This window comes from Scophthalmus maximus, chromosome 13, assembly GCF_022379125.1.
Source record: "Scophthalmus maximus strain ysfricsl-2021 chromosome 13, ASM2237912v1, whole genome shotgun sequence".
NCBI classification, from domain to species: Eukaryota; Metazoa; Chordata; class Actinopteri; order Pleuronectiformes; family Scophthalmidae; genus Scophthalmus; species Scophthalmus maximus.
Window position 1 is genome coordinate 3,885,001 of NC_061527.1, and position 16,737 is coordinate 3,901,737.

At 44.7% G+C, this 16,737-nt stretch overlaps 1 protein-coding gene and 5 non-coding genes across 6 annotated transcripts in view; all 6 read right to left on the reverse strand.

Moving 5' to 3' along the window:
- The window catches only part of bcar3 (BCAR3 adaptor protein, NSP family member), a 59,640-nt gene extending 54,726 nt beyond the window's left edge, over positions 1 to 4,914 (reverse strand). Inside the window, exon 1 of the mRNA XM_035646586.2 lies at positions 4,791 to 4,914. Coding sequence (XP_035502479.2) covers positions 4,791 to 4,880 — 90 coding nt within the window. The 5' untranslated portion in view covers positions 4,881 to 4,914. The remainder of the gene's footprint in view (positions 1 to 4,790) is intronic.
- An 8,891-nt stretch (positions 4,915 to 13,805) lies between these two features.
- Positions 13,806 to 13,887, reverse strand: trnas-gcu. The gene has a single exon. It is a non-coding gene; the product is annotated as a tRNA-Ser (tRNA).
- A 162-nt stretch (positions 13,888 to 14,049) lies between these two features.
- Positions 14,050 to 14,122, reverse strand: trnaa-agc. Its single transcript has one exon. It is a non-coding gene; the product is annotated as a tRNA-Ala (tRNA).
- A 1,006-nt stretch (positions 14,123 to 15,128) lies between these two features.
- Positions 15,129 to 15,210, reverse strand: trnas-gcu. Its single transcript has one exon. It is a non-coding gene; the product is annotated as a tRNA-Ser (tRNA).
- A 651-nt stretch (positions 15,211 to 15,861) lies between these two features.
- trnas-gcu lies at positions 15,862 to 15,943 on the reverse strand. Its single transcript has one exon. It is a non-coding gene; the product is annotated as a tRNA-Ser (tRNA).
- A 570-nt stretch (positions 15,944 to 16,513) lies between these two features.
- trnaa-agc lies at positions 16,514 to 16,586 on the reverse strand. Its single transcript has one exon. It is a non-coding gene; the product is annotated as a tRNA-Ala (tRNA).
- Positions 16,587 to 16,737: the final 151 nt, after the last annotated feature.

A 16,737-nucleotide genomic window follows, 5' to 3' on the forward strand; every position in this document is an offset into this window, starting at 1 on the left:
CAAATATTTTTGAAAATGCCGGTTAAGATTTCCCTGCAGATCTCGTTTTGTGAACGATGTACAGTTTGCTGTCATGTACGACGAAGAAAATCATCAAATATGTGCACGCCAGAAGGTGGAATCAAATTCTTTTTTGACATTCCAGCTTAAATATTGACTAAAAGTATTATGATTAATGTTGCTGAGGCTGCAGCGTCAGTTCGAGTAAAGTAAATGCTGCTCTAGATCAATTTAAACTGTGAACTTAAAGTTCAATATTAACACAATATCAGTATAATATTTAAAAATAAAAAATCTGAAATACTTTATATTTCGCAGGGGGAAATTGGGTTTTCGTTACAGTTGATCTGATCTGTTTAAATTTATAAATTTGTCCTGGTGTCCCTCAAACAGTCGACCGTGAGTTAACGTAGCTTCAGAACTGAAGTCATATTAACTGTGAATCTTTAAATAATATCATATTTCAGAATAAAACGTGCCACTGTCATTCAGATGAACTAATCCTTCATTTGGTTGTATTACAGGTCATTACGGTCAAGCCCCGGAAAAAAAAGAGTGGCCCAAAGAGATTTGACCCAGGGTGCAGAGTGAACTTTGACACCGAGTCTCAACCCCGATGGTCGTCTTACTCAGATGACACTTTAAGCGGCGGCAAGAATATTTCCCGTCTCATCTTTCTTCACGTCCCCTGTGGTCCCGGTCGCTCCGTCACCTCCAGCCCCACCTTTTTGCATTTCCTCACATTTTATGACCAGTGCAAGGTCGAGCGACGGCCTCATGCTGCCCCGTTTCACTTCCTTTGTTTACACAAGCAGTTGTACGACTTCAGTGTTCCACGTTGACTGATTTATACTTTAATGTTTGACCGGACATGTGTGACTCAGGCGTTAAGCAGTTTCCGGAATTTAGATCGTCATATGGGGAAGCGTCAGGTAAAACACAGTCTGTCCAGACGACTTGGTGGCTCCAGGCAGAGCAGAGGGAGAAAAAAATTGCCTATCTCCCAGAAGTGTGCCGTGTCCTCCCCTCGTCCTGCTCCTGTCATCACGGCATTGTCTTGAACACGCGAACGGACACACCCTTCCTCACTTCGGCCCTCGCTGTGGCATTAAGGCAAATGACCCCCCGAAGTGGCCCCGGTGGAGGAGAGCCGCCGAGCCTTTGAACCAGAACGCAACATTGTACAGTACACACACACACACACACACACACACACACGTAAATGACACACACTGTCATCACAGGACACTCCCAGCTCAAAGCAAAGGCCTTGTTGTTTTGGTTTCTCGACAATACGACCATTCTACTACAGTTCATCACACACAAACACTGCTCTATTTGGACATCGTAGACATACAGTGGGCAAAATCCATGAATACTCACACACACACACACACACACACACACACACACACACAAACACACACACACACACTCACATACGCACACATATAAGCAAACCGAGCAGAAACAGTGCACAATGAAATTATAGTCCCACTTAGTCACATAAAGTTATACACCCACCCACACACACACACACACACACACACACACACACACACACACACACACACACACACATACCTGAATACCAAAGCAGCCAGCTCCACATGTGCATGAACACGGCCACAAATACACACACGCCACATACACACACGTTGACTCATACACACACACACACACACACACACACACACACACACACACACACACACACACACACACACACATTCGGAGTCAAGGCAGAACTAATAGTTTCTTTTTTAACCTATGTAATTACTAAGCTGTTGAGGCACATGGCTGCTGTGACCGTGTGTGTGTGTGTGTGTGTGTGTGTGTGTGAGAGAGAGATGGCTGGCATATCCCAGGCCTAATCCGTCTCTAAATCTATCTCCCCCCCTGCGCCGTTCGCCCTCGTCTCCCTCTCGTGTCCGACAGCGAGTTGACATGTTTTCTTTATCCAGATCACGCGGAGCCGAACGACAATATGAGCCCTCATACCAGACCCGTGGGGAGTTGACACAGCAGTTGTGAATGTTGCTTTTGCCCACGTGAATGTTGTTGCAACGGTGAAGGTGAAGAGTGGACGCGGGGACAGTTCAGGACATTGAACACAAACTTTAAAAAAACAAAACAACCCTGCATGAATCCATATTTGAGTTGTTAAACTGAGCTCGCGACTTAGCCCGCTGTGGCTTTACATCTTGACTTGATGATGAGTCTCAATAAAAAAAATGGTCTGCGACTATGAGACTACCCGATGAACCCTAAGGCGCAGCACGAAATTGGTTTCAGTGGTTTTTAGACTCATCCGTGGTGAAACACAAACATATGCCATAATATTGAAAATAATACAAGTCAGTCGGGACATGTTCTTTGGACACCATGCGCGTGTAGCTGTTGGCTGTCGTTAATGATGCTGGCCGCGTTGGTTTCCCACCACAGCGAGTGTTGTGTTAAAGAAATGGCCGCCTGCATGGCTACGAGGCACTCAGCCGCGCATTGTTGTGATAATATCCGGAGGAATATTAGCGACGCTGTGCTGAGCCCATTGTGAACGGAGACTGGTCAAGCGGAGTGGGAATCTTAGTCCACACCGAATTTTAGAAAACCATTTTAGCCCCTTATCGTTTCAGCACACCCCAAAACGCATATCACGTGACCACTAACGTACACTGGGGGGCATGCTGGTGGGAACAGGAAGTAGATTGTCTACCTTGCAGTTGGTTGCTTAGTTACAGAAAACACAACAGGCGAGAAATGGCGAAATTGAATACATTGCCCATCACTATGTGTTCATATGTGAATAATCCCGATGTTTTTTCGTCACGTCTGAATGAGTTAAATCTAGTAACATGCGGTGGACCCGGCCTCCGTGCGAGTCTCCATGTTTTCTGCGTCGTGTTGAATACGGTTGTTGCACAATTGGGTCCAGAATACATCGCATTCGCGTTGGATTTTCAGAGGCTGCCGGAAAAACCTGGAAATTGAAACCATGAAGCGTCCCCTGTCGGTTGCTCGGTTGCTCGCGGTTTGCAAATTTACCCACCAGATGGCGCCGGAAAATGACACACTTTAAGAGGTGGAGACTTGGATTATATGCTCCCAACAGCTGCGATGACTCTGGACAGAAATGCTTGGAAGGCGATAATTGCAACTGCACCGATGTCAGTATCTACACTGATGCGGTGAATGTGACACACTTTAAATCTGTATTTTGATTGGCTGTCTGTCAAGTGTTTCTATCATTCATCAAATCGATATTGTTTCGCCACTGTCGATTTTCATTACAGTTGTGGTGTGGAGTCCGTCGTCCCACTAGGAGTTATGATGATCTTCAAAGCCACATATTAATAGTTACTGTTGTGGTTATCGTTCTTGGTGTATGACGAAAGACAACTGCGCAAAGCAGTATTCTCATACGACTCTTCACTGAAGTGAAGGAGCTGCAGTCACACTTGCACTTTGTATGCAGATTAAAACTCAGAAAGTCGTTTAATTGTGAACATTTTGAGAGAATATTTCACCCGGCAACTTCTGCCTGGAATCCATTACGGCTGAATGACACGAGAACAACACTCTTCTTGTCTTGTCCCCCCCTCCGCCCATTAGGCCGTCACTCATGAGAACCAAGGCATTCTGGGTAAACATTAGCGGAGGTTAACGGAATAACTTGCGTCTTATTGGCTAATCGGTCCCATCCCATATGGCCCAGTGGTTGCGTGACGTTCAGAGCGAAGTTGGTTAATGGCTGCATGTTAAATCAGCGTCCGTTCAGTCTAATAGACCAGTGATAAAAGTTTTAATGGGCCACTTTATCAGGCTGGTGTGGGAAACAACTTTTCCTCCAGTTAGCTTTGCCAGAATAGATTGTATTATATATATATATATATGTATATATATATACATGGTTTCATCAAACATTTACTGAAACCCTCCTTTTAAAAACAGACACGTTAAAGGATCAGTTCGTCCAAATGAGGAAAAAACATCCTTTTTTACACTTATTATGTTCTGAATCTGTGGGATGTCTTTTACCTTTTACATCTGCACTACAGTTTCTCTAAAGAAATGTTGTTGTTTTTTTTGCTAAAGGATGTTGCTGGAGAATTGGGGCTTGTTGGACGAGCGGTTGGAGACCGTCTTTTGGTCGAACCCCTTGACAAAAACTTTAACTCGCATCTGTGGCCCAAATACCAATTTACCCTCCTGCCTTCTCCCGCAGTTTTTTTCCCAGAGAAAATCTCACATACTCTAACGGACGGAGAGAACGGAGCTAACTTACCTTCTCTGCACAAAGAAATTTTTCCCAGGGAAATCGGACTAAGTAGGCCACTTAGTTTGAAATGCAGTGCAGGCGGCTGCCAGTGGCTTTTACAGCATCTCAACATTTCTTGAGGACGTTACCCACCGTGGTTACCATGCCAACGCAAGAGTCCAGGGAGGACGGATGCTTTTAGCTTTCTTTGTCGATTCCGAATTTTTTTCTCCAGAGGGTTTTTGCTCCGGGGACCGTGTAGAAACAGGAAGCTGAAATTATTTTGTTCGTGCATGTCCATGCCTATCTTAGATTTATGACAACCTTTCATATATTTTACAGCATTTGCACTTTTAATCTCAACGCAACTCAACAGCTCTTTTATTGTGTCATTGCTGTTGCTTGAGTCCGTATCCAGTTTTGGTTTTACTTTTACTTGCCCCTGAAACCAAACTTCCCTTCGCGATTAATGGCGCTTTCTTCCATGTCATAGTGTTGAACGGCGCGCGTGCATGCGCTTGTGCAAAATTACCTCCACGCCATCGTATTCCTGCTCCAGCGCGATGAAGTACTGCGGCAGCCCCAGCTGGCTCAGCCACCGGGAGATAGACTGGTGCTTCATCGTGATACATGTACGCACCCACCGGGCGCGTACGCACACGCACACACACACACACACACACACACACACACACACACACACTCTTGACAGTCTGGCACTTTCCTTCTTCCTCCAGACGGACAACCTGAAACGGAAAAGGGACGAAAGAGCAAAGTGAGTTTAAACGACGAGTGCGACTTGCAAATCTAAGCAATGTGCAGGTTCAATAGTTGCGTGCATGTTGTCACACCAGGCCAGGGATGACACATCTCCTCTCTATTCAGCGAAACCCCTCACAGCTAATGGCTCAGGAATCTGACGGTTTACCATTAGCCGGGTTTTATGGGAAGCGCAGGACGACATGAATGATGCATGCTCCTGATGATTTTAGGGAGCTGGGGAGCCGGCAGCAGTATTCACCGAGGAAGTTGGGGGAGCTTTCACTGAAGAATATCCAAAAACCCCGGTGCTGTCGGTGCAAGACGCATGATTCGGAAATCCTTATTTCTTTGAGAGGCTGCACACACCCTCGATCACACAGAATATTCACAGAAACGTCGCTTCATTCTTATGATGATGAAGAATGTAACACTGGGGATGCGATGAGGATCAATGTCAACTACATTAACAACAGCAGCAATGATTTGAAAAAATCTATGGCAACTGTTCATTCTCACTGGCTCATTGCATTGTTTTTCGAAAAAGTCCATAAACCATCAGCTATTACAACTGTATAAAAAAAACCTTCAACACAAAGACTCACACGACACGTGTGATTACAATGGCCATGCAATATTATACCTTCACCATTTTCCATATTTATCTCTTCGTACTCTTATTTCATTTTGTTAATACAAAATTAATTCTAATGAAGTATTTCTTAATATTATCATTCTTCTGTCTTTAATACTTAACTACTTTATCTACTGACTGGAGTCATCCAGCAGAGGTTTTTCACATCATTGTACTGGACGATAACAACATTGTGAATCTTGATTATGGAACTGTTTTCATTTTCGATTCTTTTTTATATACTGAGCACAAAAACACGAGATTATTATTATATTATTTCCCACCTGTACCCTTGGTGTGTACAATCTGTGCAGGACGTGCTAAACATGTTCCGCGGCTCCGCGGCCAAGTCGTGCTCTTTATCAGCCCGACGAGCGATTAGCGGCAGCGCCGCCGCAGATACTCCCGGGGTCTTCCGACACCCCCCGGGCGATGATGTCTCAGTCTCGACAAGAGGGCTGATACCGACGCTGAGAATCAGACTCGCCGTCTTTGCCGCCGGTTGGAGATAGAGTCTCAAAACAGTAAAAACAGAATGCTCGGCGAACACTGGACACTGGGAACAAGAGGCGATATCAACCACAACACCACTGATTATAAGTAACATCAATCATTTCAACCAAGGAACTCTAGGCCGTCACGAAGGGCAAAATATACACATCCGAAGCCAAGGCGATAGTATGACAATTTATGACGGTGTCATGTCACGATAAAGCTCGGGGGCGTACGGTATACACGCAGAGAAAAGTGGGTGAGTTAAAAACTGGCTCGCTCCAGAAGAAGCCTGTTGGAGACCACCTGACGACAGCGTATCCGCTGACAGAAGCGCCGGGTTGGAATCAGAAAACAAAACAAACTTTCACTTTGAAAGTAAAAAAACAAACAGCTGCTTCAACATGATCATCTAATCAAACGGTTTTAAAACATTTGCATCATAGATCTTTGATATTCTTCGAAAATGCTGACTGTCTCAGAGTGTGCAACCCTCAGAAAAAAGGAAACTATCTCATGTTTATGGAAATAATACTGTTCCTGATCAATAGGAAACAAATTTCCATTGATGAAAAATGATGATTGGTCTCTCCGCTGTATTCGAGCGACGGTGCGTTGTCAGGAAGTATCACCGTTCATGTCACAGTGTGTGTGTGTGTGTGTGTGTGTGTGTGTGTGTGTGTGACATGTCTTTGGTAAAGACACGACAACAGAAACCTTGTCAGGCAAAGAGGCGGTGACTGAGCACGTGCAGGAACCCCCTCCCCACGCCACACACCACCACACCCCACACCCCACACCCCACCCAATCACGCTAAGTGATGTCACAGGGATGAACATGATGTCACCAAAGGTTGTTAGACCCCACAACAACCGACCACTCTCCAGGTTCCATCTCCGCTCACACACACACACACACACACACACACACACACACACACACACACACAAACACACACACTTTCAATCGCATCAATCTCATCCTGGCGCGTGTCATCATGCAGATTAGAGGAGAATATGGACTCCAGTCAGTCTCTAACAGCATCTCCAGAGGTCGTTCAGGAGAGCCGACGACCTCCGTGTTCCGCCATGAGCTCATGTACAGTTCATGTACAGTACCAGGCGTCGGAGGGAGCGGCCTTCGCCGTCACCGCCACCGTTACTATGTCACCACGTGACGCACATTCATGCATGCGTGGAGAGTCACGGGCAACACTGGCTGCTTTCATAGGAGACACACGTTTGGCTGATACTTAGAGCGATGATTAAAATGAGTTATCGAAGTATCACACACACTATTTGTCTTTGTCTAGAATAATTAATGAGCTCACAGTCGACAAAAGCCAAGCTGCATGAGATAAATGACAGAAATGATCCGGTACACTCACACATCACATCTGCCGCACTGCTCGTCTGTATGCGACAATCGGCACAGTGGCAAATGTCAAATAATCTCATAAATAAAATGCAATAAAAACCATAATAATCACCAGAAGTGATATAGTTTTCTTCAAAAGCAACATAACTAAAAGTTCAATGCACATCCATATAATGATTATCCATCACACAAGCAAGTGTGTCCATCTACTTCAAACCTGAACAAATTCCTGATTTGACATTTGTCACTGTGATAATTATGTTTTCACCTCTGCTTGTTTGTTTGTTTGTTTGTTTGTTTGTCAGCAGGATTACGTGAAAAACTTTGGGACGAATGTCTATGACACTCGGTGGAAGGACGGGACACGGGCCAAGAAAGACGCCATTACATTTTTGGCACGGATCCAGACAAAAGGGGAAGAGCCAAGTTATTTTTTCTCACTTTCTATAACATTGGAAGATAGAGAAAAAAAAAATAACAGGCTTATTTATGGAGAGGCCTGATGGAATTCAAGGGGACAGTTGCTCTACTGAGAGTCATTCACATTACTGATACAGACTGATTTTTTTATCGTGGCAACATAAAAATCCTATCCCCATGGCCATCATCACATTCTTGTGTTCTGGCTGTTCAGCCCGGAGTTCAACTAGTCCAGCGTCTAAAGATAAGTGCAAATCGAAAAACAAAGGGAATGCCTCGTGTGACACGTACAGGAGCAAAGACCCTATGAAGCCGCAAGAGCAGGAAGATGTGTTTGGACGTGGGCCGTAAACACTCTTCTAATTCTACACAACGTCATGAACAAGGACAGTGAGTGCGACGGTCAGAAGAAGAAGCTCTGTCTGATACAGGAAGCAGCTCCAGAGCTGCAATCGTGGGAAAACATGGGCGACGCCGACGTCGACCCCTCGCCGCCTCTTTAACCGCTCTGTAAACTTCCCGACCTGGTGAGTGTGAACGCTCCCCAGTGAGGCTTTCATACCAGCCAAACGGCCTGGTTCACTTTCACTGATTTAAGGGGGGGAATGGCCGACGGAGACGGGTCGGAGCTACGGTTTCCCTCCTTGTAATTATCCTCTTTCTATTTTTTTTTCTCTTCTTTTTTCTACGCGCTCGCGAGTCTCGCCGCTTTTAACGACTCCGGTTGATCGAGGAAGCTTCATGCCGCGAGGGGGAGGCCAATGAAAACCTGCGTCGGCCACACCCCGTCTGTCGGTGGGAGCATCTTTCAGCCAGATGATCCGAGTAGGCAACCCCGGGGTCGACGCAGACTACTTGCACAGCTGTGTGTCATTTTAAAAGTGTTGAGGCTTTTCTCTCCCCCCCCCCCCCCCCCCCCCCCCCGATATTCCGAGCGGTTTTATCTTGTAAAAAATTTCAAAAGGGCTCCGCGCTTTGGCTGCTCGAGATCCCCTGCTCGAGATCCCCTGAGAGATCACGGGTCCAGGGCGAACACACACGAACCGCTCGAGTCCAACTTGAAGACTTTGGGGCAAGGAGAGCGGTTCAAAGGGAGGAATACAGTACCTGCCAGGGAATAGTAGGAAGCTCAGATTCCCTCTGGGGATGAAAAACCCCCCCCCCAAACACTGGTTGTCCTCATGAGACCGGAGCAACTCAGTAGGGATGCCGCCAACTGGCCAAAGACTCCGTTTTGGTTTTTACGGCTCTGCCATTTTCCTTTTTTGTTTGTCATGCTTGTGTGCTGGCGGGGGGGGGGGGGGCACGGAAGAGGCCCGCACTCGCGAGTGGGCGTCGAGGAGAAGTATGCCCACTGGAACCAGCGAACGCGTTCACCGTCAAGAAAAAACTCAAGCCTTGCTCCGTCCCCGGAGGGTTCTTCTTCCTGTCCCGTCCAATTCCAACCATCCTCCCCTCCCCTCCCCCCCCGTTGGTTTGACCTCCGCCTTTTCCCACGACCACATTTCTCCAGAGCATGGTCACAGCATCCATTTCATTATAGAATATAAATAGAGCCAACCCCGCTCAGTGCGCGATCCAAACAGGCCCGGGGCTAATGTGACGGACACTCGCGAGATACCTCAGCCACGACGGCGAACTCCCAAAATAAAGAACGGGCATCGGAGGGCAATTTCCGCTCTACTCACTCACCCCTCTAATGCCTCCCCGTTGGCTGCATCTTATATAGTCCAAGGGCATCCATTCTTGCCAATCACATTAGACTGACACAACCCGCCCAATTGAATTAAGCTCTAGAAATAACATCAGCATGGCGACCGAGCCAATTCCGGCTCCTGCTACACGGAGCCAGGCGGCGCGACGTTTGATTGTTTCAACCGAAGGGCGGAGCGCAGACCAGGGAAGATGAGACACCGTCGCTAAATTAAAGAAGGGGGGGTTGATATGAACTTCTGACAGAGGTGGAATATGGTTCTCCCTCTCCTTGCGGTTGCGCGCGCTCGCCTCGAGAACATGTCTGAAGCCGCCTGAGTGTGTTTACCTGTAGGTTACAGTAACCACAGGAGCAGCTGGGGTATCGCACAGGAGCACATTTCCCTGAGGATCAGATGAGACACTGAATAACTACTTTTTGGCCCCGACAAAGTGGCAGTTATCCTATGACTGGGTAATGTTCCTCCAAACCTCTCCTGTAGCTTTCCCATGCTTTATGTATATTTTTTTTCTTCTGAATTCCTCTTTCCCTCCATCGCTTTCTGCTCATATTCCTTCACCACCTCACTACTCACTGTGCTTTCGCTTGCCACCTTCTCTCCCAACTCCTCTGCTGCACTTTTAAGCATCGTCTCTTTTTGTCCATCCTATCCTTTTTACGTTTAAAAAAAAAAAAAGAACCTTCACAGCTGCTTGCATTTGGTGCACGTCGTGCATATGCGAGCTGAGACCAAACCCCTGCAACACACACAGCACAGGTGCATATGCAGCGTGGCCGGGCTTGCAGGAAAAGCAGCCGCACAGCGGCAAACGTCCTAATTGTGCGAAATGCAAGATGTCTTTCGCGCGGTCTTTGTTGCGGGGCCGAGGGGGAATGATCATACTGCACCACAGTTTTCATTTCGCCCCCGGGAGGTTTTGTATATCATGCAAAGTACTTTTTTTTCTTTTCTGGTCTCAAACGGATAACCAGGTCTTCTACTTTCTCTGCTCTACTTAGTGACTTTGAAATTACCTAAATAATTTCAAAGTTACATAGGCGAAACAGAATCAATACGTTGGCATGAAGTCAAGATTTCATGTCCCGTACTTTTTCCCTCAAAGAAAATAGACTCATATTGCTTAAATAATTGGACTTACAGTTATTCCTGTATATATATTTGTATAGTTCGTGGCTCTATCATTTCATTCTAAAAACTGGTTTACTAGGTTTTACTCATCTCCAAAAATATTTGCAGGAGCTGTGAGCCGACAAGTTTCTGCATCTGCATTTTGCTGCCCAATAAAACATCACTGGAGAAATGCACCAAACATTCGCAACCAGTCATCACTTGTAAGACCTTTTTTTTTTTTTTCTTGCATTGTCTGTATCTTTTAAACGTGGCGAAATCTTACTCACTCTGTGGAAAACTTTTCATTGCATTGAAATCCCATTACACACGCTGCACTTTCTGATCAGTAATAAAAAAAAAAAAGTCAACCCAGCAAGCAAACAATACTTGAAAATAACAATAAAAAATAAAAAAAATAATAAAATGTTGCATGTATGTGGGATAAAATAATTGTGGCCTGGAGATAACAGTGTAAAGGTGGGAGATGGGAGAAATGAGGAAGGGAGGTATAATTTGCATGACTCAGCTCTGAGGTATGGGCATTCCTAAGGGGAGGCTGGCCCCTGCACATTCACTGAGGAGCTGCAAACAGCTTTTAGAAAACATTTCTGTTTTGGTTGGGGTTTTTTACGCTGGAGCAAGGGAGGATAAATCAGAATCACCATAAAAATGTTTTCAGAGAACTTACTGCACAGAATGGCACGTGGAGAATGTCCAGAAAAACGTATGTGCAATCTTACTTTCTCCTAAAATGGCTTTTTCTTCTCACTGATTTGAACTGGGCACCAAATTATGTTCCAAGTTTTTCTCTTTTTGAGTGAATTAAAACTCTGCAAAAAAACGTGCATCCTGACAGGTGAAAAAACTGCGACCGTTACTTAAATCTCATAATCATCTCTAAATACTTTGTAGTAACAAACAGTCTTACCTTGTGGATTGGTTGCAGAGAGACCCACACACACACACACACACACACACACACACACACACTCGGTGCAGCGGACTGCTGCAGCAGGGATTCTGCAAACTGGATGGAAATATTTTTTATGCAGAGTTGATGCAGGAGACACCGGTAAGAGCTCGGGAGCGTGGCAGGTTCACTGTCCCTCTTTCTGGTTTCTGCACAGTTTCACTCGGCTGCTGTCGACACCTCGGCTGAGGTCCGCAGGAAGCCCACAACCCCCAAGTACCTGTCAAACCCGAGAGGGAGGGAGGGAGAGAGAGAGAGGGAGGGGGAGGGAGACAGAGAGAGAGAGAGGGAGAGACAGAGAGAGAGAGGGAGACAGAGAGAGAGAGAGAGGGAGAGAGAGAAAGAGAGAGAGAGGGATAGAGAGAGAGAGAGAGAGGGAGGGGGAGGGAGACAGAGAGAGAGAGAGAGGGAGAGAGAGACAGAGAGAGAGAGGGAGACAGAGAGAGAGAGAGGGAGAGGGATAGAGAGAGAGAGAGAGGGAGAGAGAAAGAGAGAGAGAGAGGGATAGAGAGAGAGAGAGAGAGGGAGAGAGAGAGAGAGAGAGGGAGAGAGAGAGAGAGAGAGATAGGGATAGAGAGAGAGAGAGAGAGGGATAGAGAGAGAGAGAGAGGGAGAGAGAGAGAGAGAGAGAGGGAGAGAGAGACAGAGAGAGAGAGAGGGATAGAGAGAGAGAGAGAGGGAGAGAGAGAGAGAGAGAGAGAGGGAGAGAGAGACAGAGAGAGAGAGAGGGAGAGAGAGAGAGAGAGAGAGAGATGCCTTCACGTACTGAGATTTAAAAAAATGGGTCTGCATCAATTTCAAGTGCTGAATGACTCAATTAAATCATCATCATGTCGTGTAGATGTGATACTTGAACGGCCCCTGCAAAAAAGTTAATTTATTAAGCACATTTAAAACAGCCAGAGGTGACAAGTACTGTGCAATAAATTAAAAAAAGAAATGAACCAGAATGAAATACAGTAAGATTAGAGAATTCCAGGGAATGTAAGTCATTAATGACGCCAGGTTTTGTGGAGAGTAATGCCTCATTCACACACATTGTCAAAGGAATACCTTGAACGTAAAGCTTTTTTGACATTACAGCAGACAACATAATTCTCCATGACGACGAAGATGGGATTCAAACCCACGCGTGCAGAGCACAATGGATTAGCAGCTCATCACCTTAACCAGCCAGCCACCTCGTCATATTCTACTTGTTGCCTACGCACGCAAAAGAAATTTCAGGTCTTCGCTAAAAGTTTTTGCCTTGGTACAGACACATTTATGAACTTAACGTGACACTTTAACCTGAAAACTATGGAAAAGTTGCAGTGTATTAATAGAAGGTTAAACAACACTTTTCCATGTACAGCTTTTTTATTTCCTTTTTACGTCATCCCCCCATATATATATTAAAACAACAGAGCAAAGAAAGTCAGTCTTACTGGAGAATGTGGGCATCGATCCCACTACCTCTCGCATGCGAAGCAAGCGCTCTACCATTTGAGCTAATTCCCCTTGTTTAGTTTTAAAGAAGCGAAAATCAGGATGAGAACATTTCTGAAAAATTAACAGATTTTTTTGGAAAAGGAAGTTGAAAGAGTCAGAGTTTCATACCTGCAATGAACACACCTCACTTCCAGCAGAAAGAGTCTCTTGGAGAATGTGGGCATCGATTCCACTACCTCTCGCATGCAAAGCAAGCGCTCTACCATTTGAGCTAATTCCCCTCAGGTAAATCCGGAAGCGAAACATTTTGATATACATCATAACACGTTTTAAAGTTAGGGCTAATGAGGATGAGAACATTTTTGAAAAAATTAAAAGAATTTTTGGAAAAGGAAGTTGTCAAGGAAGACCATATTTATGACAGTAAAACTGATCTAAAGAAAGTTGTAAGCATGGAGCTGACTAGCCATGGAAACTCCATTAGGACAAGATTGGAATTCGACCCCATCAAGTGCCGAGGGATATGTTTATGCAGGGGTGAATGAGGGAGAGAACTTGTCTAACCAATCAACTGATCTTTTCAATTTTCACAAAGGAAGTTTTCAAAGAAACACATTGGACATGAGAAGTCGCCATGACGACGAGGATGGGATTCGAACCCACGCGTGCAGAGCACAATGGATTAGCAGTCCATCGCCTTAACCACTCGGCCACCTCGTCATATTCAAGCTATCTTTTACACACCCAAGACGATATCCAGGTCATCAATGAGGATCAGAATATTTCTGAAAAATTAACAGATTTTTTTGGAAAAGGAAGTTGAAAGAGTCAGTGTTTTATCCTTGCAATGAACACACCTCACTTCCAGCAGAAAGAGTCTCTTGGAGAATGTGGGCATCGATCCCACTACCTCTCGCATGCTAAGCGAGCGCTCTACCATTTGAGCTAATTCCCCTTGCTTACGTACAAAGAAGCGAAACATTTCCATAGACATCATAACACGTTTAAGTTAGGGCTAATGAGGATGAGAACATTTCTGAAAAAATGAACAGAATTTTTGTATGAAGGAAGTTGTCAAGGAAGACCATATTTATGACAGTAAAAATAATCTAGAGAAAGTTGTAAGCATGGAGCCAACTAGCCATGGAAACTCCATTAGGACAAGGTTGGGATTCGACCCCATCAAGTGGCCGAGACATGTTTATGCAGGGGTGAATGAGGAAGAGAAAATTTCCAACAAGTCAACTGATCTTTTCAGATGTGATGACTTTTCCCTCCCTGTACGTTAAAACAACAGAGTTGAGAAAGTCAGTCTTGCTGGAGAATGTGGGCATCGATCCCACTACCTCTCGCATGCGAAGCAAGCGCTCTACCATTTGAGCTAATTCCCCTTGTTTCATTTTAAAGAAGCGACAATGACCATGAGAACATTTCTGAAAAATGAAGAGATTTTTTTGGAAAAGGAAGTTGAAAGAGTCAGTGTTTCATACTTGCAATGATTACACCTCACTTCCAGCAGAAAGAGTCTCTTGGAGAATGTGGGCATCGATCCCACTACTTCTCGCATGCTAAGCGAGCGCTCTACCATTTGAGCTAATTCCCCTCAGGTAAATCTGGAAGCGAAACATTTTAATATACATCATAACACGTTTTAAAGTTAGGGCTAATGAGGATGAGAACATTTTTGAAAAAATTAAAAGAATTTTTGGAAAAGGAAGTTGTCAAGGAAGACCATATTTATGACAGTAAAACTGATCTAAAGAAAGTTGTAAGCATGGAGCTGACTAGCCATGGAAACTCCATTAGGACAAGATTGGAATTCGATCCCATCAAGTGCCGAGGGATATGTTTATGCAGGGGTGAATGAGGAAGAGAACTTGTCTAACCAATCAACTGATCTTTTCAATTTTCACAAAGGAAGTTTTTCAAAGAAACACATTGGACATGAGAAGTCGCCATGACGACGAGGATGGGATTCGAACCCACGCGTGCAGAGCACAATGGATTAGCAGTCCATCGCCTTAACCACTCGGCCACCTCGTCATGTTCAAGCTGTCTTTTACACACCCAATACAATATCCAGGTCATCAATGAGGATCAGAACATTTCTGAAGAATTAACAGATTTTTTTGGAAAAGGAAGTTGAAAGAGTCAGAGTTTCATACCTGCAATGAACACACCTCACTTCCAGCAGAAAGAGTCTCTTGGAGAATGTGGGCATCGATCCCACTACCTCTCGCATGCTAAGCGAGCACTCTAGCATTTGAGCTAATTCAACTTGCTTACGTACAAAGAAGCGAAACATTTCTATAGACATCATAACACGTTTAAGTTAGGGCTAATGAGGATGAGAACATTTCTGAAAAATTAAGCGAAACGTTGCCATAGACATTATGACACGTTTCGGTTAGGGCTAATGACGATGAGAATATTTCTGAAAAAATGAACAGAATTTTTGGAAAAGGAAGTTGTCAAGGAAGACCATATTTATGACAGTAAAACCGAACCAAAGAAAGTTGTAAGCAACTAGCCATGGAAACAAGGTAGACGATTATAAACTCCATTTTGACAAGCTTGGGATTCAACCCCATCAAGTGCCAGAGATATGTTTATGCAGGGGTGAATGAGGAAGAGAACATGTCTACATATTTGAAGTTATCAAAGAAACACAAAGGACATGAGAAGTCGCCATGACGACGAGGATGGGATTCGAACCCATGCGTGCAGAGCACAATGGATTAGCAGTCCATCGCCTTAACCACTCGGCCACCTCATCATGTTCAAGCTCTTCTTTACACACCGAACAGAATATCCAGGTCATTGCCAAAGGTTTATGCGTGAGTACAGACAGCCTGAAAACTACAGAAAAGTTTAGTGTATTAATGGAAGTTTAAACAAAACTTGCCATGTACCTCTTTTTTACTTCATTTTTACCTCATCCCTCCATATATGTTAAAACACCAGAGTGTAGAAAGTCAGTCTTACTGGAGAACGTGGGCATCGGTCCCACTACCTCTCGCATGCGAAGCAAGCGCTCCAGCTTTTTAGGTAAAAATTAACAAAATTTTTGGAAAAGGAAGTTGTCAAGGAAGACCATATTTATGACAGTAAAACCATTCCAAAGAAAGTTGTAAGCATGGAGCCAACAAGCCATGGAAACAGGGCAGACAATTTTAAACTCCATTTCCACAAGCTTGGGATACGACCCCATCAAGTGGCCGAGACATGTTTATGCAGGGGTGAATGAGGATGAGAACATTTCCAATGAATCAACTGATCTTTTCAGATGTGATGAGTTTTCCCTCCCTATATGTTAAAACAACAGAGCATAGAAAGTCAGTCTCTTTGGAGAATGTGGGCATCGATCCCACTACCTCTCGCATGCTAAGCGAGCGCTCTACCATTTGAGCTAATTCCCCATGTTTCCTTTATAGAAAGTATGGTAGCATGTCTCATGTCTCTGGCTGCTCTCAGCTCACAGCAATTTTAAGCCAAGATGTAAAATTGTAGATAATAAGAATAAGGCATTCCTATATGCACCAATCAATATGGCACTGAGGATTTTTGTCT